Source organism: Lepisosteus oculatus, chromosome 3 (assembly GCF_040954835.1).
Source record: "Lepisosteus oculatus isolate fLepOcu1 chromosome 3, fLepOcu1.hap2, whole genome shotgun sequence".
Lineage (NCBI taxonomy): Eukaryota > Metazoa > Chordata > Actinopteri > Semionotiformes > Lepisosteidae > Lepisosteus > Lepisosteus oculatus.
In genome coordinates, this window is record NC_090698.1 from 33,355,488 (window position 1) to 33,382,120 (window position 26,633).

General features: G+C 37.2%; 1 protein-coding gene across 5 annotated transcripts in view; it reads left to right on the forward strand.

The window, feature by feature from the left end:
* jak2a (Janus kinase 2a) overlaps positions 1-26,633 on the forward strand; it is a 102,995-nt gene that overhangs the window by 44,226 nt on the left and 32,136 nt on the right. For 3 of the 5 annotated variants that reach the window (XM_069187133.1, XM_069187130.1, XM_069187131.1), the window contains 3 exons: positions 6,834-7,071; positions 19,670-19,793; positions 20,895-21,012. In XM_069187133.1, the coding sequence (XP_069043234.1) occupies positions 6,858-7,071; positions 19,670-19,793; positions 20,895-21,012 (456 nt within the window). In that variant the 5' untranslated portion in view covers positions 6,834-6,857. Of the gene's footprint in view, positions 1-6,272; positions 6,291-6,562; positions 6,625-6,833; positions 7,072-19,669; positions 19,794-20,894; positions 21,013-26,633 lie in introns of those variants that run through there. The other 2 variants (XM_069187132.1, XM_069187134.1) reach the window with 2 other exon arrangements.

The window sequence follows — 26,633 nt, forward strand, 5'->3', positions numbered from 1 at the left end:
AGAAGTATGCACCTCCTTTGTGTTTGTTAAGAATAAAGCTTGTAGCATAAGGATAAGAGTGAAGCATTGTCATGAACTTTAAGACTTCAGACAAACAAGCATGCAGGTTGTACAGAAAAATAGAAAGCAAAAAACACCTAGCCGTCTTCTCCAGTTATCCCATCTTTGGAACAGAATACAGTATCTGAGGGCATTTTGTGGTTGGTGGCTGTTTCTAAGGGAAATGCTGAGACAAGATGGTGTGTGAATGAATGACAAAAAGTAGATGAAAGAGGCCTGGTAAGGAAATCGCTTTTTTTCCAGCTGACATTGTAAATATGAGTAAACTGAAATTCTGAATACCAAAACGTTAGATCAAACGTGGAAAGATTAGATTGTAATCGTTTTTATTTTTTAAATACATTTTAGAAAAGTGTAATCTATACTAAAAAGCTGTACACCACCTGCCATAAAGATACATATTGTGATACTTTTGGGTTCGGATAGGACAGACACAAGAACTCAGACTTGCGTAGTTAAAGCCTTGATTTTATATATCACCTTTAAAAGTGGTATCTCAAAGCAAAGTAAATACCCAACACTGATTGTTCCCATCTGTCATGCTAATAAAGCACCTTGTAGTGAATTGAGAGAGAGAGATTTAAACTGCGACACTTATAATTCAACCAGAGCTCGAAATATCACAAGGTTCTCAAGACCACAGCAGAGACTGTATTAAAAGTGTGTCACTAGTATACTTTAGATCTTTTTTTCTGAACCGGGGAAAATCTGATCATGTTTCTCTATAACAATAATTTTTATTTATTTTACATATCACCTTTATGTGATATCACCTTAAGGATGGCACATACAAGGGTTAATTGCACAATGGACCGCGCAAAGAAATTAAAAATAGTCTTCTTTAGGTGTGAGGGCAGGAGTGGATCGCAGAAGGCATAATCGGCAAATTAGGAAAACAAAGAACAGGACAGGCGAGACGTTTATCCAGAGAGCGAGAGATCAGAAAAAGGAACAGCTGTTACGCCCAGTTTTTACGCTCTCTCTGCTGAATGAATAAAAGCATTTTATTAAAAACGTGTTTGCGTTTGTCTGGGTATTTACTTTGTAATCTGTGGTTTACATCTACTGTTTTGCTTTGAGATGCCACTTTTAAAGGTGATATGTAAAATAAAGTTTTTTATTATTGTTATAGAGAAACATGATCAGATTTTCCCTGGTTCAGAAAAAAGACGATTAAAATCTGTAATCTTTCCACTTGTATGTCATCGGAAAATACAAGAAGTTTTTTCTTTGTGAAAGGATGGTATCAAAAAGTAATCTAAGTGGTGAGAAAGCTGTGCTCCTCAAAGCGTTTTACAGGATAAAAACAATAAGAACAATAGTGTTAGGCTGGGCAAACGATCTTTTTATAGAAATACAAAATTAGATATAATGATGTGTTCCGGCTTAGACATTAACGAGTACAACCCCCCTCTCTGCGGGAGTGCTGGCTGTGACGAATTAAACTGGTTTCACAGGTATTTTCAAAGTAGAAGGGGGCGAGATTTCCAGCGAAAGACACCTCCACCCTCCAAAACCAAGGAAGTACAGTACTTACTAGTTAAGAAAGCTAGGCTCCTGAATGAAATCGCTTTAACATGCTAATGCCTTGGTGTAACAGTCCGGGCGTGGCAAGCTTCTAATGTCAACTCGACTCGATTGGAAGACAATGAAGATATTCTAACCCTAAATGAATTAATAGCAAACATGGTTTACATAAAAGGCATTTTTCCAAGAAAGTTTATAATAATACGATCTATAGTTGAAATCTGAGCCTAAATAGAAAGAAAAGGCATTTTCAGAGAGCAATTACGTTGTGTTTATGTAGAATAAGTGATTAGGTTTATAAGCAATCTAATTACTTATTTGTTTAAAACGCTATATAAAATAAAGTTTATTATTAATTTGCTAGACAGAGCGGTGAACATTATTATGCATAAGACAAAGATAACGATCCTGATCAGTTTAGAAATCTGTGTACGCTGTAAGGTTTTTACTTCTTTAACTTTTAAAATCCTCTTCCTGGTACAGTATGTACATATAGCAAACCAGCACGTCTTTTTTCTCCAATCAGAGGGGTGTCAGATTGTGTCAGCCAATCGCCATTCTGAAGCCCTACCATAATCTCTGGTATGGGGAGACCCCAGAATTCTGTCCCATAGTTTAGACAGATGATAGATACTTTTATTGATCCCGTGAGGGAAATAAAGTAAATCATTTTCATTTTAGGAAATTATTAAACGCTTAGTTAAAAGCAAAGGAGATTGTCTGTTATAGTGGACATAAAAACAAGAGTAGTTGGCATTATATCCTAGAAGACACAGACCGGGAGAATGCCAGCAACGTAAAAGAAAATGCCTGATGAACTAGGGATTGGACAGTTTCCAAATGCTTGTACAATCGATGGAAATGTTCAAATAAGTGTGCAAAAGAAATTAACAAAATAATCATTTATTTCTTTATCATATTGGCTAGCTAATGTCCTCTCTTTGCTAGTTAGTGGCTGTGTTTCTACGTTGGGTAGCAATGGGTGACTGTTCTCAGGCGGAAGATGTAAACAGCTTAATTTTCGTGTTAAATAATTTTTTTAAATTAAAATTCATTCTATACAGCAATCACATATTTGGGTACCGTTTCATAAAACTTTCATGCTTAAAATGTTTAGGGAGAAATGGAAGACTGGTGTGTATTTTTTCTTTAAACTACCAAGACCACCCATACACAGTACAGTTTACGTACATACAGTAATGTTTATGTTCCTAAATTAACATCGCTTATGACCTTCAGATGCGTTATGCTCCTCTTCTTTTTATGCTCAGCTACTAAAATTTTCCTTTAGTGGTAAAATTCCATATAAATATTCAAAACTAAGTGGATTAAAATGTGCACAGTAAAGACATTAACTGATTAAATCTTTTCGCTACCAACCAATGCACCACGAGTGCCCCTGTCGGTCATTTTGGCCAGCCAATCACTTACCGCGGTGCCCTACGGTGCCCCGCGGTGGCTTGTGGGTAGGTTACCGTACTGCGGGTTTGTACCGTGCATTTTGAATGGCTGCATCTGTAGCAAACCATGTCTGGAATGGAATTCAGGGCCCCATTGCTGCAAGGCTGGAATGCTAACCACTGAACTGTTCTCATTATTTGGTTGATTGTTTAAAGAGATGAGAGATGGGAGTCCCTGTACACCTTCAAGGCATGAGATCTGCCAGTAGGGATGCTGTGGATTTCGCAAGTTGCTCTACACGCATAGCTCCACTCAAATAAGCAAGAGCTTTTAGAGTAATATTTCAAAGAAACAATAAAAAGGATATAATCATATGTAATATTTAGTCAGTGTCTATTACATAAATTACTCCCCCATCCCCCAGTGCACTTCAGTGTAGTCTAAAGGATAGTAGAGCTTTTGTATTGATAGACGCTAAGATGTTGTGGTCTCCCTCAGTGAACAGTGGTATTTTGTACCAAAAGGCTATAAAAATATTTTACAACAATCCTATTTGTGGAAACAGGCAGGATTCTGTCCTGCAGCACATCTTCATCTGTCAAATGGTCTCTGTGCAGTTTTGTTTTACTGTTCATAATCATAAGTTGATGTTAATGTATAGTTGATGTTAAAGACTTTGTCTTTCGTAATGTTCCTTCTTGACAGGAGCAAAGTTTATTTAAATTGTTCATATTGCAAGTAAATGTGCACTCTACATTTGGGGCACACAATGGTCATCTATATGAAAAGAGGCTTTATTTTTTATTAATAGAAATGTTATTTGGAAGGTTGTAAATCTGAAACTTAGGTCACATACTGTATATGTTGTATATTTCTTCATCCCTGACTGTTCACCTCTTTTATTTAGACCACCATTGCTCCAGAGCACTAGCTCAGATATTAAAAGCAACAGTTAATGCTGAGCTTGTGGGGGCTGTTAAGATATCAGAAGGAGTCAGAATGGTCTTTCCATGTTAACTCAACCAGAGGTTCCAGAGTACCAGTCTAATGAAACTTTGATGGAATAGAATAGAATGGGTAGCTTGAGTCAAAGCTTGTGGAAATGCATTTTTGAAGATGGCTATAATGAAGATCATCAGTAATTCTGTACCACTTACATATATGGATTTCTTTCTTTTTATGGTTTTATTGTATACATTTAAATCTAAATATATCCATCCATCCATTTTTAACCACTTTATTCAATATAAGGTCACAGGGGTGCTTGAGCCCCCCTCAGAAAGCAATGGGCACGAGGCAGTAAAAACCCTGGATGAAATGCCAGTTCATCACAGAGCATACACATACACACACTTGGCTTGTAGGAAAAATGGTCCAATTAACCTACGAATAGGTCTTTGGACTGTGGAAGGAAACCCACACAAACACAGGAAGAAGATATAAACTCCATGAAGATAGCACCCAAGGTCTGGAATTGAACCCAGGGACCCAGTGCTGCGCGGAAGTAATGCTAACCACCGTGCCACCCTATAAATATGTATGAGTATGTATTAATAGTAATGTGCATATATAGCTTTACCAAAATCTGGGAGGTTGAGCCAGCAAATGGAATCTCTCTTTGAGAGAAGGGGAAAGGTGAGAACGAAGTTTCAGGATAATTTTTGTTTCTGATCTCTTTCTGCTATAGGAGTTAAGAAACCCTATGTTGAGAATGCAGAGAGAACAGTGTGATAATGGCCGTCTGACGTGAAATGAGAAACTATGGGCTTGGAGAGATCTTTAATCTTCACAGCCCTGACTTGTTCTCTGAAGCGGTCTCACAGTCTCCTTCCTGTTTCGCCAATGTAGATGGCTGGACATTTACTGCAAGCGATACAGTAAATAAGGTTGCTGGAGGTACAAGATGTCATCTGAGTGATACGGAATTGTCCTGAGGGGCATTGAATGAATGTGATGTTAGATATGTAATTGCATGTGATACAGCGAGCTCTACTGAGAGGAGAAGTGCCTGGTGTGGATGATTGCTAAGGGCGGTCAAGGGAGCAGTGAACAAGTAGGTTACCGAGATCAGGTGATCGACGATATGAGATGATAGGGCGGTCATATCTTTTGTGTAGTTACTAAACTCATGTTTCCTTTTACTTTGTAAATACTCTGGAGAGGGGTGATGTGGTGTGGTGAAAAGCGTCCCCCCAGGCACAAACTGTGGCCGTGAGTCAGTAAATCACTTGATCTTATGTGCACGTTAGTGTGGTTGGTCAGTGTTGAGTGTGCGAAACCCATCCGGGCTCCTGTGATGTACGAGTGTTCCCCTTTCAGAAAAGCCTGCTCAGCCACTAAAACCAGTTTATCTCACAGACGTCTGGTATCGTGTATATGTTCCATGGGCTTTCATGTAATAGACATATTGGTCTATAATTAATTAGTTCTGTTTTATCCTTTTTATGGATAGGCGCAAAAATGAGCAATTCTCCAGTCCATTAGTACTTCCCTTGGCCACTATTAAAAGAGTTGTGTTTGTGACCTTGAATTGTTTTTCTTGTTCTTTCATTGACTGAACTGGTAAGGCTTCAAGCCCTGGAGATTTATCTTGTGTACTTGTAGTACTTGAAAGAGTTCTGTGTTTTCTGTGCTATGCTGTTTAATAAAGAACTACTACTGCTGCCTGAAGCAAGTTGTTGACTTTTTCCTTAATGTACACCTGAGTCAAATACTTAAGTACAGTACTTTAGTTCTGCCATTTACCTTTTTATCTAGAGGTTTACTGTCATTGTCTTATATGCATTGTACTTCATTCTTAATGGTTCTTTTCCTGTTTTAGTACAGGAAAACATTTTTTACACTTTTTTTACACATATTATGCAATATTCTGTTCTCTTTTTAGGTTTTTCTAATATCATATTTAATCTATACTTACAACTCATTGTGTTATTTTCTCTAACTGTTGTTTTTAATTTGTTTAAAGTGCTTTTGTTTTCCCTTATTTTTCCTAATTGATTTGTTGAACCATTTGGGATTTGGGATTTTTTTAGCTTTTGAATTAGCTTTTAAATTGTTTTTTAGCTTTTGAATTGGTACTCTCGGGATAAATTTGTTCTGTGTCTCAAGCAGAATTCTTTTAAATCTTTTTTTTTTCCTCCCCGTACAACTTCCTTTTGGACTTTCTTTCTCTCCTTCCATTCTAGTTTATCATTCTTGTTCTAGATTTCTTTGTGGGTAGCAGTACATCTGACTGCCCATCCCACTGAGATGTATTCCAGCACATCTAGACAAATGGCCTTTGCCACGGAAAGGTTTTCCAGGTCTGTCCACATCCATTAGTTGTTTTGTCAAATTACCCTTTTACAGCTTTGCCCGATGCTGGAAGGAATCCTGAGGAGGTAGTCATGTTCTTCAGTTTCTTGCCTAGTTGTCTGAATTTGCTGGATGATTAAAGTACTGTTCATACCAGTGTCATTTTTCCCCACGCGGACAACTGGGTTGTTTTCTGCCCTACCAAGGAGCCTGTGAACAATCAACAATATCAGTCAGCTTAGCCTCACCTTTGTCTCATTGTCTCTTCTATAAATTACAGTTGTTCCAGAGGATGGAGTCTTCAAAATCCACCACTTCATGCTGATAGTAGTTGTAGTCAAGGTGTGTTTGAAATTTCTGGTTGCAGTGGAGGTGTCATGGCCTTGAGCTCCCGCATCTAGTTGCAGGCCTTCCTCTAACTAGTACCATTTCAGTAATTCATTCAGCTAGAATAAAAAAATGAGATTAGAGTGGGTTATAACGCATTGAAGGCCTTTAGCATAATAGGGTTAAAAAAAATATTTGACCAGCCACATCTGTTTATGTTTCAGGTGAATGTGATCGTCTAGAGATCTATGGCCTGTATGATCGACATGGAGATGTCCACATGCCCCACACCTCACCAAAATGGTGATGTCCACAGGAGTCCCCATGTCCCAAAGCAGGCCGACTCCATGCTGAAGGTCTATCTCTACCACACCCAGGATGGGACAGATGGGAAGACTCTGGGCTACATTCCAGGAGAGTATGTGGCGGAGGAGATATGTATCGATGCAGCAAAAGCATGTGGTGAGTAAAAAAGAAAGATAGAACAGTAGACCCGTCATGATGATAATGAAAAAAACCCAAAGAGAAAAGGGGCAACTGAAATGAGCATATCCATTTGTGTGTTTTTTCTTTAAAAAAAGATCCTTAGATTGAAATGAGCATATCCATTTGTGTGTTTTTTCTTTAAAAAAGATCCTTAGATTTCAGGAAGACACATTCCATAACAATTTGAATTGCCATTTTAACTGAGCAGCTCACACAAAGTCAGTATTGCTTTTTGAAAACATATTTGAGGATTGTATCTGTTAAACAGTTAATATACTGTACTTATACCTGGCTAGACAGAAGTATAGCAGTTGTCTTTTTTAAATGCATTTAATAATGTATGCACACTTTTAATTGGGCTTATGACAGCATAATTTATCAATTCTAAAAAGGTAGTCTAAACACCTTTGCAGATGAAAATTTAATGTTATGCACAGCACATACAGTGGATATAGAAAATCTACACATCCTGATATCAAGTTCTCCTAATTCCCATTTTTAAAATGCATAGCATGCAAACGTTTTTTTATGACTATTCTAATATTATTATATATTAGCGAATACATTTGAAAATATAAAGTTACATACTGTTTAAAAAATACTTTTAGTTCGCAAAATACAAAATTATGTTCCAGTTGATTTTTTTTAATGACTAAAGATTACATTTGTTTAATTAAGAGAAATTGCTCTGAATAAAATTAAAGAGGCGTGCTTTATTTAGGAATATATAATAGGTTCAGGATACTTTTTCATGTTTTAACTTTTAATTGCAAAGTGGTTATCCCCAGCAGAATCCCTCTGTATTACTGGTAATCTAGTTATCATATTTTTAGAATATGTGTTTTGGAAAATATGTGTTTTTGTACATTAGTTTCAGTTGCTTTAGCATTTTTTAAAATGTATTATGATAAGAGTTACTTCCTGGTGCAGCAATACTAACATTTTTCACATAATAGGGTTTAATTTCATACAACAATATGTTATGTAAAATAAAGTGTTTTACCTACTGTAAGTAGACTGTTGTGAATATAAGTTACCTCATGGATGATTTGTTGTTGGTGGTAGGCTGTTCAGTATCAGAGGAGAAATCACAAGCTAAGATATCTCATATATATCCTTGGCTAAGGCTGAGAAGGTACTAATTGTGGGATTATGACTCAATGCCTGTAAACCAGAGGTAAGGCTAGGAAGTGTACTTTAGAGTACCCACCCTACCCTGTTCTGTAAAGACATTGTTTTCACTGTGCTTGGTGATAATTGATTTTCCAATGACCTAATTCTGGGCTAAAGAGTCATTATAGTAGTTATTATGATTACCTTATTAAGAGTGTTACATACTGGTATCAAAAATATCCTTGATGAAATTACCTTTAAAAACACTTAGGTGTTCATGCTGATTTAATTTAATCTAGAACAGGATTTCTCAACCTGTTTGATGCCAGAAACTAGACTGGCCGCTGCTCTGCGACAGTTTAGGAAGCCTTAAAGTGGTCAAGGCTATGTTCATCTGTTTTTAAATACATTTATTTAACAGTTGTTTTGCTAATTTAGTTTGGATAACAACAAGAAAGCTAGCCATTGGCCTGTGTATTATCCACAAAGGAAGGAGAAGGTTCTAAAAATACACGATACACAGGTTCTTTTACTGTTTTTACTCAATGCTGTATAATGGGGGCACTGGTTTGGAAAGGATTTTCTGGAGGGTAGTGTGCCATCTTCTTGTCCAACGACACTAGCAAAAGCAAAGGCTTTATATAGTGTGGTGTCTCTGGGGGAATAGATAAATGTAATAAGTACGAAAGTACTCACACCACAAACTCTTCTTTTATTTTCGTGAGGTTTCTTCCTTTTCTTTCGTTCGTCCGTCTTCCGAACCAGTCCGCAATCTGTTTTCTCTGTCCTTGTTCAGTCCGTGTTCCAAAAGTTCGCAAAATCCAACAAATCCGTGCCGAGCCCAAATCACAATCCGTATACCATTATCCTTTATTTATTCCGAAAATCCGTTGTCCTTAAATCTTTATTCACTCCAACCAAACTCCCCTATCTTCTCCAAAACGCATTCACCTACTGGCTTCCGCGCCGGTTCACTGTTTCCGGGGCATATATATTTTGTTTCCTGATGAGACCCACCTGCGTCTTGTTGTCTTTCAGACTGAGCCCTTTCCATCTGCGGGTCAGCTGGTTTCTCTTAGCGGCCATCTTGGTCAGGTCTAAGTCAAGTATAGTGAGCAGATCGTTCCTAAAATACCTGTCCTGGATGACCCTTCCTCTGGTCCTCTTACAATAGGAATATAGAACAACATGTTTTCCTCACTGTGTCTTGCTATGGATCAATACACTGATTTAATGGTAATGGTTAAACGGTAAGGACAGACACTGAGAACAGAAGGCACCAAAGGGTTCTGGGAGTATGGAACAGGGTGCAAAGCCATTATTTTGAAACCAGTGCTTCAAAATAATCTTTTAAGTACTGCTGGATGAGATCCTTGAATCAATAAACTGTAACTGCCATAGACCTAGATGGCCTGAATGGTCACGTCTCGTGTGGAACTGTTCATATAATCTTAAAAGAGTCTTACACATCCAAACATCTTCTATTACAGAAAGAGTAACATGGTTACCTCCATGCTGTGCACATACAACAAATAAGGAAGTAATATTTCACTACACTTGACCTTGTATCAGTACAGGGCCATTCTCACTTGAATTAGAGAGGCAGAACAAAAGAAATGAGAAAGGAAGAAAGGAAGAAATTGGTACAGTTGGACACAAACTTAGTTGTGTCCTTATGCTTAACCCTTCACATACAGAACCATCCACTTATCAGGAGATGTTATCAAGGTGCTCTTAATACCTTGGGGAAGATGTTCACTGCAGCAACTGAATGAAACAGCTGTGAGAAATGAATGACAAAGTGGTTAATACAATAAACATTGTTTGTCACATATTTTGTGAGGATAGATGATTAATTTCCTGAATTAGAGCTCAGTGAGTGGTATGCTTTTGACATGTGGGCTTCTACTAAAAATAGTCAAAAATAACTGTTGTGGTCTGAAAATTATTTAAGCTTGTATTAACATTTTGTACATTGTAATTATCTGGTTGAGTTTAAACGTAACTCTTTGGTCATTTTTTCTGTGGTATTGCACAATAAGCCATGCAGAAGCTTTTCATCAGTGACCTTCTGACCAATTAGTGAGACCAATTAGAGTTCACCAATGTATTTGTATCCTAGATGTGCTACAGGGGACTTGTAGCAATACAAGATAGTCTTTCTGTGAGCCGAATACAAGATAAATTAAGTTTCTAAGAAAAATTGTTGAATTCATTGAATTTAGTAGTTCCTAGCAACATTATGTAATGTGGAAAAATAAGTGGTTTTATGCAAATGAAATAAATGTAGTTTATACGTGAATAAGTCCTTCCTCTTATTTTTTTAGATTTTCTGGAGCATGCAAAAAACCCAGTACATTTGCTCTCAAGGTACTCACAGCTTTGACATTTGTGCTCATGAGGTACTCCAGTTTACTCCAGTTTAATCTGGAACCTTTGGTATGGTGTTGTATACATTCTCAGTGTTGTAAACTTGCTGATGGAAGAAAACTTTTTCCCAGTCTCCATCCCAATCAGGATAACTAAGTAATTAAAGACTGAGAAAGCCTGCTCAGGTCTTGCAACGTACATATGCCATATCGCCAAGAGTGTAGAGACCAGGGTGGGTAGACCAAGGGCTGAGACCCTGACCTATGGGGCCATTTCTGTCATACCAGTGAAGTTGTTCTACCATCCTTCAAAGGGACAGATCTTGTCCTCAGGAGCAGAAACTAAATGGTCCTTGGAATGCAACCTGAACTGAAAAGTCCAAAAGCTTTGGAGCACTGTAAGGCTGTGACAATTAGATCTTTGACTTCATATAATTCCAAAGAAAAATAATTACACAAAATGTCATTTTTTCTGGGTAGTTTGGTTGGAATGAAATGGGGATCATAGTAGATAAGCAATCAATGTGAGAAAGTATATTCATTTTATAATGGATATCCTCTCAATCATTTTAGATATTTTTTATTATTTCATTTATAAACAATACAACTGTATGATATAGTAGCCAAAAACCAGAACAAATCAACCCCTCCCTTCCATCCTCATTCACAATGGCAAGCCACATCTACAGAGAGATAAAAACACTGCATGTAACAATGAGGGATGTAAAATGGTTTTAATTAAGACCCCCTTATCTAATTGTCAGTGGTCAAATAATTTTGAAATCATGATTTCATTGCCTTGAGCATGTTCTGTTTATGATCCTGCTGAAAATTCTTTAAAATGGGTTAAAATGACTGTCCCTGAATAGGTATATCCTAGCAGTGTGTTTAAGAGACATGAGGACTGATTTTGAGCATTTGTTTCATATTGTTATAAAGAGAGTCTACTATCAGAGTTATCAAATACGTTTAGAATGTGTGGAACTGACTGCCATCAGCCGAGAGTGAAATATGGTTTTTGGGCCCCTGTTTGTCACTGAGATTAATACGTACATTGTTTTGGATTAAAACTGTTCCAGGAGTTCTAATGAATAAACAATAGAAATAATGGAAACCTCTGGTTAAGTAATGGTTAAGTACACCAGCCCATACAGAACTAAGGATCTATTACTCAATGGATGTGCACACAAACACTTGGTTTATTATCTGCCAAATATGGATTACACTGATAGGGGGATTATAACAACCATAGTGTACTAAAACCAGCCTATAGCTAGTGCTATACCAGAATGTAAAAAAACACTTATATGCATCCATAGAAAGTTTCCTTATTTGGAGTAAAAGATGCAACAGATAACACATGAATGTTCCCTTTCACTTAGATGCGAAATATTATTATATCTGAGTTTAATAGTTGTAATGCTCTATGCCTAAAGCATTCTAAGGAATATTTGTCTTTTTAAGATGAAAAATTAGAGCTGATTTTTTATGCTGGTGCAAAGACTCAGATTGAAATGACATTTTAACAGGATTTATTAAAATTCAGCCTTTCAAACAGAGCAGTGTTAAAATGCTGATTTTGTGTACCGCATCAATCTATATTAATCTGTTCACTGCATTATAAATACAGCCTTACTGTACTGCAACTTTAATTAAATGCATTTGACTAGCTCCTCCATCTTCTAAAGTCTTAAAAGTAAAACAGACTCTGTACTTCTGGCGTAACTGTGTTTCTCAGTTCATTTAAACCAGATGCCTTAAGCTGGTGTTTATACATTAAGTGGGCTCTGTATTAGGAGTGTGTGTGGCAATCAGCCAGGTGCTTCTGTTAACCTTGGAATGTTGCCCTGCCTGCTGGCATTATGCATACTGAAGGCCATGGTGGATTAGCTGAGCAGCAGTACATGACTGTGTTTGTGTAAACAGTATCAACGACACCAGCACCCACATGCAAAGTCAGAAAGAGGGCTGGCACCTTACACATAAAAGATTTGGTCAAAACATAAGGGTGCTGGGGGATTGGAGCAGGAGAGCTGGGTGTTCATGGTAACAGGCACAGAAAACAATGGTTTAAATATTGAAAAAACAAGAAAGGGCACTTACCCTAGGAATGTACTTTACAGGATGTGGACAAAAAAACGTAAACACTTAACAACAATATATTAATATCAAGGACCTAATAAGGAGTATGACCACCCTTTGCCTTAAGAACAGCTATAATTCTTCTTGGAATGCTGTCATACAAGTCCTAAACTGTGTGTAGTAGGATATTGCACCATTCTTCAAGAAGAAAAGCCTCCAGGCCTTTGAGGGATGAAGGAGGTGGAAATCTACTTTGCACTTTGCTCTCCAGAACTTCCTATAAAGGTTCAATGATGTTTAGATCTGGTAATTGGGGAGACTATGGAAGGCGTTTGACTTCATCATGGTGTTCATGAAACCACTCTTGAATTTGTTTAGCAGTGTATATGGGGGCATTATCATCCTGGAATATGGGACCATCATTAGGGAACAGTGTTTGCACCATAGGGTGCAGCTGTAAAATGGCCTCATATTCTTTGGCCATTATACGACCATGCAGAGCAATCATTGGACCTAATGACTCCCATAAGATGGCTGCCCATACTATTACAGATCCCCCACCATGTTTAACAGTTGGCAACAGACATTGTCGGTTGAAGGCATCCCTTGGCTTTCTCCAAACAAACCCGTCCGGATGTAGGTAATAGGTTGAGATGACTTATCAGACCATATTACTTTTTTCCATTGCTCAGGGGTCCAGGTTTCGTGCTCCTCCCACCAGGTTTTGTGCGTTGTTATTGGATACAAGCGGTTTCCGAATGGCAGCCCTGCCATAAATTCCAGCTTTGTGAAGCTCACGACGTACAGTTTTTGTTGAGATTGGGTCACAGAGGTGCTGATTCAATTCTGTGGTAATTTGTAAGGCTGTACTTTTGTGGCATTTAGCAACTATCCTTTGAAGTGTCTGTCTATCCCTGTCAGTGAGCTTCGACTTGCGACCACTGTTCCTCTTTGCCGATGTAGTTTGTCCATGTTTGGCATATGGTGTCATTATTGAGACTGTTCCCCTTGACACATTAAATAATTTTGCAGTTTGTGTGACCGATGCACCTGCAATTCGGGCACCGACTGTTTGGCCTCTTAGGAAATCTGTTAGTGGCCTCATGTTGTTTGAGAACTTGCATATCAAAGTACTGATTGTCAGACCTCTTTTATAGCTGACGCATACTGCTAATTGGCAATCAACCTAATATGACTCACCTTTGCATCTGCATTTGAATTTGTGATTTAGTTACTTCAAAGTTAAACTTATTTTTCATGTGGTGTTTCCATTATTTTGCTGTTTTATATTTTCGACAGAAGAAAGAGCTGCTTTTTCTGAAAATTAAAAAGTGATATTAAGTGTGAAGGGTAAAAGACCCTGATATTAATCAGTTTTAACTATGAACCAGATTTAATTATCCTTTGGTCACCCTCATATGTAAAGGTGCTCTTTTTCCAAAACCAGACAGTTTGAGGTAAATTGTAATATTTATCAAGATAATTTTGTCATGTGACTTCTTTGAAGTCTTGTGTTGGGAGAGAAAAGTCACAGATTTTCCTCACTGTTTTCTTTATGTGGACCCATCTCTGATGAAAAACATTTCTAGTGAATGTCTTGACTATTTGTTTACCTCTGAACTTTCATGCCCATCAGAATCTGTTCATTGTTGAGTGGTTATTGAGAAACCTCAGAGCGATGTGTGAATGAGGAACAGATAAACTTGTCAAACCAAATTAAAATTCACACATTTGTATAATTTAAGAGAACAGTGTCATTTGTATGCAACCTTGGTATGATGCGCCTCCATATACTGTGGAAATTATCATGTTCCCCGTGATGGGTATGTTTGATTTAATTTCAACATAGAGGGTAGAGTCTGTAGTTATTTTTTATTTAAGTACAATATATTGTTGGGTTCTCTAGTTTTGCCAAGTGTTTTTATGAACTCTTCTAAAACCTTCTCAACCTCAGAAACCCTGGAAAAGGATATGGCACATGCTATCTACCACGTTCTTCTAATATACTCAGGGATCACCGTTCAATAGTAAGTTAGCAGGCCTGCAGTATTGACTTCCAAAAGACAGAATGATAGCTGACAAGCAATTGAAGCTTGTTGAAAGACTGAAAAGGGGGAAACCAAAAGCCAGTTTATTTCGCAAACATGAAATTCCAGAAGGAATGATGTACTGTAAAATAAGCTCACTGTATTATAAGTACCTAATGTTTATTATATCAACATTTTATTTATGTTGAAAACTCTGGGGATGAGTATACTTCGCAAATAAGTTGAAAAATGACTGAAGTACATCAGTTACCTACACCTTGACAACTGTTATCCCGTCGGTTTCTTCTAGAGGAAGATGCATTGGTTCAAAATGAGGCTCCTCTTCCTCACTTGCCACAAGAATTCCTTCAACAATATTCAACCTATATGCAGGATACAACAACCATTCTGTGCCCTCATCTGGGAGTCGTATTGAAGCATATTTTTCATTGTTTAGACAGTGTTCCCAGCTGCGCTTTAACCGTGATGTTTTGTCGATATCTCTGGCGAATATCGATGTGGGACTGTAAAGTTTTTTTTTTAAGAAGAGAGCCCAAAATGCTCTGAGAACAGATTTAATCAATTTTTTTCTCTACTAGAGAGAAAAAGAAGTAGTGTCTTGGATTGCGAGCCACAGATGAGGTTCTATGAACAAACGCATGGAAATCTGCATGGGCATCATATCTGCATGGGCATCATATTTAGCAGCCTGTTTTGCTGGAAGCAGCTGTTGGCCACAATCTTGTAATTACATTCCCACGCGGCCGTCAAGATGGTAAGAGGAGAGCTGAATGGATTCTAGTGATGATGAGCGGAGTTTCGGTTCAAAGGGAAAAAAAAGATTCTCTGCTGTGCCACAGCAGTAGTACTTCATTTTTGGCAATCCAAACATTTGCTTGATCACATTGCCTTAAGGTCTGCATACCATATTGTAAGCCTTTTCTCCTTCATATGTGGAATGCGTACAATTAAAAGTGAAGGGCAAACATGTCATTATTATAGCAATTGTTAATGATTTGCAAAGCAGACAGGTGGTTTGCAGTGGTTAACTATTAAATAGAAATAGAAAGTCAAGTGATTATTTTCTAGTTTCCTAATGCTTGTTACATCAGCTTTTCAATAACTAGAATGCCCTTTTCAATTCCAACATATAAATATTATACTATTTTTGTGTGTACACAGAATGTAGTATAATATAATACATACATGAAATCACAATGTACAGTATTTATCCACAGTTCAGATGATGATACTATATTTATGATTTACTTAAGTTAAGTAAATTAAGTTGGAAATTAAGGGAATATGTTTAAAACATATCTGGATGTTATTTCAACACTTGTGTGCAAAAGTTAGGCAGCCCTGGTTAAATTGTATTTCAACAAAATGAACATGAAGGTGACATAACCTCTACGGGGTACAAAGTTAAACCTACAGATTTAGCCATTCAAAATGCGCGGGCGATACCGCATTATTTTGCGGTGCGCTTTACGCTGTATACCACGAGTTACCGTAAATTCTCCTATAATACCGCAATTAAAATAATAGTATCTGGAATTTCCGCAAGGTGGAGCTAATAAAGCTCAACCTCTCATGTTTGAGCTGTCGCCATCAAAGTCTTTAACGAAGATATTACTAATAGTATTAATAATGAATGACCTTGGACAGGCTGTAAACAAAGTATTGTCCTGGTCCACATTCTTTTTTTCATGGACCGTCTTTGTAAAAGTAACACCACAGCATTTCGTAATCACGCATTTGTTTCCAATCATGCAAAGTACAGTAATTTTTGAGAATCGATTCACCATGCCTTTCACATGCTCATAAAAGAGATTGATTTAAGAACATAAACATATTACCGTATGCAAACTGTACTGTATACAGTATGTATATGTATATTTAATGTCTTAACTGTGCCCGTTTAAGTATTGAATATTTATATGGAATTTTACCACTGAAGGGAAATCTTAGTACCTGAGCATAAAAAGAATAGGAGCATACTGTAACGCGTGTGAAGGCCTTAAACGATATTAATTTTGGAACTTAAACATACAGTATATGGCTGGTCTCGGTACTTTAAAGAAAACATACACACCAGTATTCCATTTCTCCCTAAACATTAAGCATCGAAGTCTTTAACTAACGTGATACCGGAGTCAACAAGCATACTTTTAGAATTTGATTAAAAGGGAATATAATATGGAATCGCGTATCTAAAGAAATTAATAATTTCCGGTGGCGCTGTGGGTTAGGTTCCTGACTCCCACCTCACACGGTCTGTGATCGAATCCCACTGGAGCAATGAATTTCTTTGAAAAAATGAAACGTTTCCTGAGTCAGAGATTAATTAAAACCTCACTCGCACCAAACAAATTTATATTTCTAAATGTCACAACATGATCGAATTTAAGTCATTTTAATAACAATGAATAGTCACCTAGGCATTACAATATAAACATTTATATTGATTTAAATCGCGTTTAAATCGCCTTTATTTAAAACCCATAAATAAAGCTGATACTGTTTAGACTTTTAATTATTTAAAACTGTATTACATCAGCACAATGCAATGAAATCGCTATCTTTGTCTTCTGTGTAATAATGTTCACCACTCTGTCCAGCAAATTAACAATAGTAATAATAATGAACTTTATTGTATATGGCGCCTTTAAAGGTGGCTCCTCAAAGCGCTTTACAGGTTAAAAACAATAACAACAATACTGTTAGGCTGGGCAAACGCTTTTTTTTTTAAGAAATACAAAATGAGATATAATGATGTGTTCTGGCTTAGACATTAACGAAGAGCATAACACGTGGGCGGCGTAGAGGTTGGCTCTGGCTTTCCCATCTACTGTATACACTGCGAGTACAACCCCCCTCTCTGCGGGAGTGCTGGCTGTGACAAATTAAACCGGTTTCACAGGTATTTTCCTCTTCCTGGTACAATACTGTATGTATAGCAAACCAGCACGTCTTTTTTCTCCAATCAGAGGGGTGTCAGATGGTTCGCTGGCATTATATCCTAGAAGACACAGACCGTGCCAGACTGGGAGAATGCCTGCAGCGTAAAAGAAAATGCCTGATGAACTAGGGATCGGACAGTTTCCAAGTGCTTGTACAATCGATGGAAATGTTCAAATAAGTGTGCAAAAGAAATTAACAAAATAATCATTTATTTCTTTATCATATTGGCTAGCTAATGTCCTCTCTTTGCTAGTTAGTGGCTGTGTTTCTGCGTTGGGTAGCAAAGGGTGAATGTTCTCAGGCGGGAGATGTAAACAGCTTAATTTTCGTGTTAAATAATTTTTGCAAGAAGACCTAAGAATATTTCTGAGCTAGAACATTTCTGCAGGGAAGAGTAGTGAAAAAAATCCAAAAGTAAGAATCTGAAGACTCTTAGATGGCAACAGGAAATGTTTGGAAGCTGTAGTTTCTGCCGATACAGATGTTGCTAAGTATTGACTGCTAGGGTGCTTTTGTACGTGCCATATTCATTATTTTATTATTTTGAATATCTACAAAACTGTCAATAAATACTAATTGTGCATTATAAGTTGCAGAAAGATGTCATGTTTAAGTTTGTACAACAAACTTCTTTTGTTGTACTTCTTTCCACTTAAGGTGCCTACACTTTTGTACAGAACTTTACCTTATGGTGTATTTGGTCCCTGACCGTGATTAAACACAGCAGATGGTGACAAAGTATTCGATTTGCGACAAGAGCTGTAGAATTACAAGTTACAAGTGCAATTACAAATTCTTGTTTATATGATTGTGTGGACTGGCGTTGTTTTTAGTGCAGTGTGTTTTTGTAATCATTGTCTTCAATTACTCTAGAAAATTGGACGTGACATAAAATATGAATTCTGATGTATCTGATGCTTTTGCTGATTAAGTTGTAACCAGCTATAACCTGATGGATTGGAATAATGGTAGATTGAGTCCCATCAAGTTGCCTATGACTCTGGGAACTGGTGCCCATGCACATACCTTCATGGCAATACATTTATCTGCCAGGACACATTGTGATTGTAGTTATTTTGCTCATGGAATGTGTATATAACCATGTGAGCAACACTCTGTGCATTGGTTTAAATGAAAAACGTATGGTTTTGCTGGGAGTTTTGATTTGTAGCTGCAAGTGTAAATATATTCATCAATTGGTATATTTTTTGAATTTGTGAATCTCTTTACCATGATTTCTTAATAATACATGCATACATGCACCCATCTAAAATTATAGTATAGTATACAATATTCAATATTAATATGCCTGCATAAGTTTAATAAAAGGTTTTTTAAATAATACTTTTTTAATAAACATTTACTTTTGTAAAATAGTGACCTTAGTTTTACTTACTTGCGTTGCAAATCTGAGGTATTGGTCTTGTGAATTTGTGTATTTGTATGATACCTTCATCCAATATATTTGACAAATGTTACGTTAAAAAAAGTGTGCTCTTTCCTTCAAATAACTAAATACAAGGTACTCTATCTGCGATAATTCCCTGGTGTGTAGACAGTGCACTGTCTATGCACAAATATAGGATAGGTCCTCCTTCTTTTGCTAGATTCCTTACCAGTTCTACCAATCATCAGGGTGTTATGATGCCACTTTGCCAGTGAAGTTAATGATGTTTAACCAGTTTAAAATGCCAGCATTATTCTAAGCAGGGAAGCAGTAGATGCTGTTGTTTACTAAATTTATTATTTATCCTTCACTCAGTCAAGAGAACAAAAAGGCAAGTGGGATTTTGGCATTCAGTGTTCGGATAGACAACTTCCTTTACACCTCGCTCTCTTGTCTAGTTGACTTGATTAGATATTGAAGTGAAGTGGATCTGCTTTTCAGAGGCGTAAGATCAATTTGCAGGAGCTGTTCACACAAGATTTAAGAGGATTACAAGTGCAGGGTAATCTTCTTGACCAAATTAAGTATTCTTTTGTGTTGTATAATTTACATATTCTTCCTTTTACTTTCAGGAGTCACCCCAGTGTATCTCAACATGTTTGGCCTTATGAGAGAATGCGACCGTAATTGGTACCCACCCAACCATGTCTTCCATGTGGATGAAGCCTCTTGTGAAACTGTGCTATTCAGAATCAGGTAAGAGGAGAAATAAGAATCTGCTAGCTTTCAAAAAATACCCTTGAAAGTCTGAAAATCTGCCAAAACATGCAGTAGATATTCATAGAATTGGTTAACAAATAAAAAATAGACAGTATAGACAAGTGGTTGATGTTAGATTTAGGTGATATATTTAGTGGAATACCACCTAGTATTAGAAAAAACAAAGCCTTATTTTCAGTTTAGTTGTAAAATACCAGAAAATATTTTTTATCCTACATCTCAATGCCATACAGTTACAGGTAATGGACAAAAAAATAGAAACACCTGGGTTAATGAGGGACAGAAGGTATATTGAAAGCAAGGGCTCCCACTCCAGTGTGGTTCAAGCATTAATTAAGCAAGTAACATCCCATTAAGCTTAGGATAAAGTATAAAAGTGTTGGACATGCCTTGTTGACTATACTTATTACTAGCTTGGCTGCAAGAGAAGTCCTACCTCCCTGGCATTGAAAGAGGAATGGTTATTGGGACATGTGTGGCAAAAGTGTCAACAGATGCTTCAGAAGCCACAGTTTCTAAGGTGATGTCAGCATGGAACTCTAAAGTAAAGACATCATCAACAAAGATCAACAGTGGGTCAATATACATACTTTAGGATTGTGACAGGAGACCAAACGGAAGGTCAGTTGACTGCAAATTTCAACCTGAAGCATGAGAAGCCAGTTTTATCAAAAAAGGTCTGTCAAGAATACCATAGAGTGAGATACCATAGTGGGTTGCAGTGCACAAAAACGACTCATCAAGCCTAGTCATGGATGTTTTTGAGTCCAGTTGTGCAAAGAGCACAAGCTTTTTTAAGTGCATTGGGGGCAACCTTGCTGTGAAAGACACTATATAAAAATAAATTGAATTGAATTGCACATCTGAGCTGTGATATAGTTTGAATGAATCATCCTTAACCATGTTCTTGACAGACAAATTAGTGCATGTGAGGCTGTATTGGCCACGCATGTTGACCCACAGTGATTTTAACTGACTTTACAGGCGTTTCTTTCTTTTCCACTACCTGTATTTACAGTAATTTACATTAGAGGACAGCAGGTCCATTTAATGTTATAACCCTTCTCTTTCAAACAGGTATTATTTCCCTGACTGGTACAGCAATGGATCCATCAGAGCATATCGATATGGGGTGATGAAGGGTTCAGAGAGCCCAGTCCTTGATGATTCTGTAATGTCGTACCTCTTTGCTCAGGTGAGCACAATGCTATGTTTCTATTCTGTTCAACATAATGAACACAGCAGAGCAGGTGAGGTGAGTAGTTTGTATTCAAGGAAGACCAGGAATATAAGTCTAGAAAAGTTTAGCACTTTATTTTCATTGCTCAACCAATTGTTGTTTGACACCAAGAATCATAAAATAACCTAGTCAAATGTATTCACTTGAATATGTATGCCACTGCATGCTGGATCAGTAGTGCAAATAAACCATAGATTATCCCACCTACTGACAAATATAAATACTCACAAGTGTCTCTTAGTTTAAAATCAAATGGCTTTCAAATGACAACCCTCACAATAACAAAACACATTGTGGTCATTGTAAATTTATTTTTGCAGTTTTGACCCCACCTACCATGTTTAGAAAAATCACTTTTTATTAAAATTGTTTTTTTCAAAGAATTCCTTTTTCTAGAGGGTTATCACTAAAACTTGAGTTTTCTCTTCATGTTGCTTCTAATGTCTCTAGTTAAATGAATAGAACTGAAGTGATATGATGCAAAAATGGAAATGTATGCTTGAGGTCATATGTATGTATGATTTTCTGTATCCAGGAATAAACTCACCATTCAGACAATGCAGAAGAAAGGTTTTAAAAAAATGATTAAATTTAATTATCAAAAAATAAAGGCATCTAGAATAGATATCACAATATTGCCTTGGCGTGGTCAATAAAGCAATATGGACCCTATGGAGTTTGTTGACTATCCTCATCAGTTTGCATGTTTTTCATAGTGCTTTCTGAGAATTTTGTACAGTTTACCTATGCCTAGGCTCTGTAAATCTATGTATTTGTAGTCTTTTTGAAATTATACAACTAAATGCCAGTTATGAATATTGTACAAAGCTGCAGATAATTGAACAATTTGTGTTGAACAATTTGCATACTACTGTGTCGAACACGTAAAAATATGTTCTTTATAATTATGAAATATAATTTCATAATTTCACAAAAGGGGTAATGCAAAATGAGAAATGTATTCAATATAACTCAGATTGTGTTAATTCATTTTACTGGACACACAACAGTGCTTTCAGTCTCTTTATAATAAAAAAAATGGAATGATTATTCCAGTTATTCATGATTGGTTACTTCCAACTGCTGGTTTTGTGACTTTCCTTTGAATTACCATTTAGGAGAAATTGAATTTGCTTACTCATAAGAAGTCCCTAAAGTTATTTTTTTAAAGCAGCTCTAAAGGCAAAAGTGTTAAATAACCTTAGAGAAACAGTGATTGTAAAATAACCCTTAGAGAAACAGTGATTGTAAAATAACAGAAGTGAAGACATAGCCACTAACACTAAGCCTTCCACATGAAAGCAGGCAAAGGTTTCCAGTCTTTTTATTGGCCTGTCTACCTACCCACTGCTACCAGTTAAGAACACACTGAGGATTAAACTTTCTATTTTTTACTTTTTTCGGTTTATGGCTTAGTAAGTTGCATATGATGGTGAGTGGTTTACTTTTTCCAACGTGCATTTTTAAGATGAAAATTAGAAAATGTATCACCAATTTCACACATCCCTAAGGCTTCAAGAGTCCTGTCAGCAACATGGAAGTAAGGACAAGCAAGAGATCTCTAAGCCCAAAGAAATCACCTGAACAAAAAGAGAAACGGAGACAGATTATGACTTCTGAAAACTCAAATGAAAACTGTCAAGTACAGTGATGTAGTGGTTCTTTTCTAAACTGAAAAGTGTAAATAGCAGTATTTCATGTAAGAATAAAAAATGTATAATAGTTTTTGTCCTAATTAGAGTTGCAGAGGTGAGTATTGTGTCAATTTAATATGTACACTGTCCGATGTCTTTAGTTTATCGGTAAACCTGCTTTAATGTGCTTGAAGAGTTGAAGAGCAAAACCACTGACAAATTTATTCATCATCTCTCCTAGATGTTTCAGTCCAAAGGAGGTTAACTACTTTTTTGGTACTCTTAACAGGTTTCAGGAATGCTCAAAACTAAAATGCTGGATTGTACAAAGTATTGTTTTGAGACTGACAAACAAGAAACACAACAGACAAATGCAATAGTCATGTAGTCAGTGAGATTCATAGTGAATATTTTTTGTGGTTATTTCGTGTATGCAGTTTTTCTCCCTCAGCTTGAATGTGGCAGGAATAGTGCTATTCAGTTTGACATCATAGTAGTGTACTTTAATTGCCATACATGGTTTGCTCCTTTAGTTAAAATCAGATCACTTCCTTTTATTCACCTTAGTTTTGAAAGCTCATGAGGTTTTAAAGTTCTGCAAAATTTAATGAAACATCTATGGGGACATCTACCACAACATGCAGTTGCCATCAGATAAATATTAGATCTTATAATAATACTTTAAAGTATCTTCTTAAAGTGCTTTACAAATGAAAACATTAACAAAGATAGGAAATGTATTTAGCACAAAGAAACACAAGGGGTTAGAAATACAGTACAGGAGAAAATGCAAGGAGCAGACACAAAATACCAATTACAATAAAAGCCTTTCTGAAGAAGAGTGTATTTGAATACGCTCAGGGTAGGTGTCGCCCTGATATCCTTAGAGATAGAATTCCAGAGCCTTGGGGCATAACAAGAGAAGGCTCTGTTACCTGTTGCATGTAGAGGGACTTTGGGGACAAACAGGAGACCAGAGTCAGAGGAACGAAGATTGTGAGATGGTGAGTAGGAAGATAATTAGTCAGATGGGTTCCAAGGTGACAAGCCATGCAGAGCCTTATAGCTTAGCATGAGGATTTTGAAGTCGACACGAATCCTGATGGAAAGCCAGTGCAAGGACTCCAGGAGAGAAGTAATGTGATTACTTGCTCAAGGCATGATCAGAATTCTGGCTGAAAAATTCTGGACATACTGAAGTTTATTTAGTGTGGATATACAGTAGGTGCCCCAGTAAGTAGGGCATTACAGTAATCAGTTCCAGAGAAGTCAAAAGTGTTGACCAGCTGTTCAGCTACAGTCGGAGACAACATAGAACATAGTCTGACGATATTTCTGAGTTGGAAGAATGATGTTTTCACAATAGTTTGCACGTGTAGGTCAAAAGTCATGCCTGGATCAAATTTCGCTCCCAAGATCTTCAGTTTAGATTGAAATTCAAGTACAGTCAAATTCACAGACAAGGTTACTGCATTAGATTTACAAAGTTGATGGGAGGTGCCATGAAGCATGACTTCAGTCTTGTCGCAGCTTAAATGAAGGAAATTTTGAGTCATCCAGAATTTTATGTCCAAGATGCTGTTATACAGTGCAGAAACATGTGCTTCAGTTTTAGGTTTAGTATGGATGTAGATTTGATCATCAGCATAGATGTGATATTTAAAATCATATGGTCTGAATTAACTGACCAAGTGGGAACATGGAAATACTGAATAGATATGGTGTTTACAGTACGATTGCTGCCTGCAGTTTGTTGAACTGACTCTCCGTCAGCTGTGTTTTTCATTACTCGGAGAGTTATTCAGAGTTTTGACCTTTTATTTCTGATACCCATCCATATTACTTTCACATTATTTTTTAAATCTCAGTTACCTCATTAGATTTTCTTCAGTATTCTTTCATTTTTTTCTGTACCCTACTGTTTTTTCCTCCAGCAACTGATCAGCCCATTGTGTGTCACAGTTGTATCATAACAGGATCTTTTATATAGGCAGGACAACAGACAGCTCAAACTCATCTGTAAGTTTTAAAGTTGACAGTGCAGGGAGTAAAGAAACCAAACCAACACCCAAAGAAAACCCTGTGCTCCCTTTTCAACTTCTGGTAAACCTTTGTACAGCATCCCTCTCTATCATACTGGGCAGCTTAAAAGCTTCAGAACAATTCAGTCTCTCTCCACAGTTCTCCTCAAAACTACTCTCTCCCTCTGAGACTCTTCACAATCATGTACTTCCAAAGTTCTCAAAACTCACAATTCCTTGTCACTTAGTGGGTCGCTTCTATCTCCCCTCCCTCTTGTAAGTGTGAATTACAGAGGATCTGCCTGGTACTTCCATACAGTAGATTGACTAATGCAAAAAGCCTCTGCTTCCTGGTTTTTAAGCTTTCTGACTGGGAGCAGCAGCTCATTCCCCCAGAGGTTTCTGGGAAATGTGGTCCAGACAGGGCTGCTCTCTTACACTACCTTATTGTAACATAAATCAGAAAAGCCATTCACTTCAACGCTGTATGACACATGATTGAAGTACTAAAGTTTTAATTTATTAGTAATAATTCTTTGCAATTATATAGCTGTTTTCATCCTAATAGATCACAAAGTGCTTTTCATACCAACTTAATTCATCACTGAATAAAGTCAGTGCTGATGCACTGCTGATGCACAGCAGTCATAATACTGCAGCAGTGCCACTATACAGGTTCAGATGGAGAGGTGGAGAAACTACTTTGAATAAAAAGGGAAACTTTAGGGAGGCTAGATTGTGTAAATTCAGAAGATAATAATAATAATAAACTTTATTTTATATAGCGCCTTTTAAGGTGGCTTTTTTAAAGAGCTTTACAGGATGACAATAACAATAAATAAGAAGACTACAACAATAAATAAGAAGATTTCACAAGATAGGACACAATTATAATTACAACAATACAACAATAACAATAGAGGAGACCGTGGAAGGTGGTATTAAGAAGAGCAGAGGGGTGAAGAATGGAACCAGTTAAGTAAAGGTTTTTCTGAAGAAGAAGGTTTTGAGTCTGGATTTGAAGGAGTTTAGAGAAGGTGACTCTCTAATATCATTGGGCAAAGTTCCAAAGCTTGGGGGCATAGCAGGAGAAGGCCCTGTCGCCCATACAATGTAGAAGAGCGGAGGTTGCGAGGTGGGGAGTACAGCGATAAAAGTTCAGACAGGTATTGAGGTGCCTAGCCATGTAAAGCATGAGGATTTTAAAGTCTACGCGGAATTTGACTGGAAGCCAGTGCAAGGACTCCAGGAGAGGAGTAATGTGAACACTTGCACTAGACCTGGTCAGGATTCTGGCTGCTGAATTTTGGACATACTGCAGCTTGTTCAGAGTAGATTTAGATACCCCGGGAGGAGAGCATTGCAGTAGTCAATTCGAGAGAATACAAATATGTTGATCAGCTTTTCAGCCACAGTCAATGATAGCATAGGGCGTAGTCTTGCGATATTTCTAAGGTGAAAAAAAGATGTTTTGACAGTATGCTGTACATGTGGGTCGTATGTTAAGCCAGAATTGAATATAACCCCAAGATTTTTCAATTTTGATTGAAGCTCAAGTACAGAGCCATCTACAGACAGGGTTACAGGACTGGCTTTACGAAGTTGATGGGGGGTACATATAAGCATGACTTCAGTCTTTTCACAGTTAAGATGAAGGAAGTTTTGAGTCATCCAAATTTTTATGTCAGAGATGCAATTAGAATAGAGAAAGCCACATTAGTGTCGGGTTTGGTATGGATGTATATTGAGTATCGTGATCTTAAAAACTGACCAAGTGGGAACATGTAAATGCTGAAGAGCAAGGGGCCCAGTATTGAGCCCTGGGGGACACCAGACTTGACAAGACCAATTTCAGACCTGTACCCATTGAGAGAGACAAAGTGACAGCGATCAGTGAGGTAAGACTTAAACCATTTGAGGG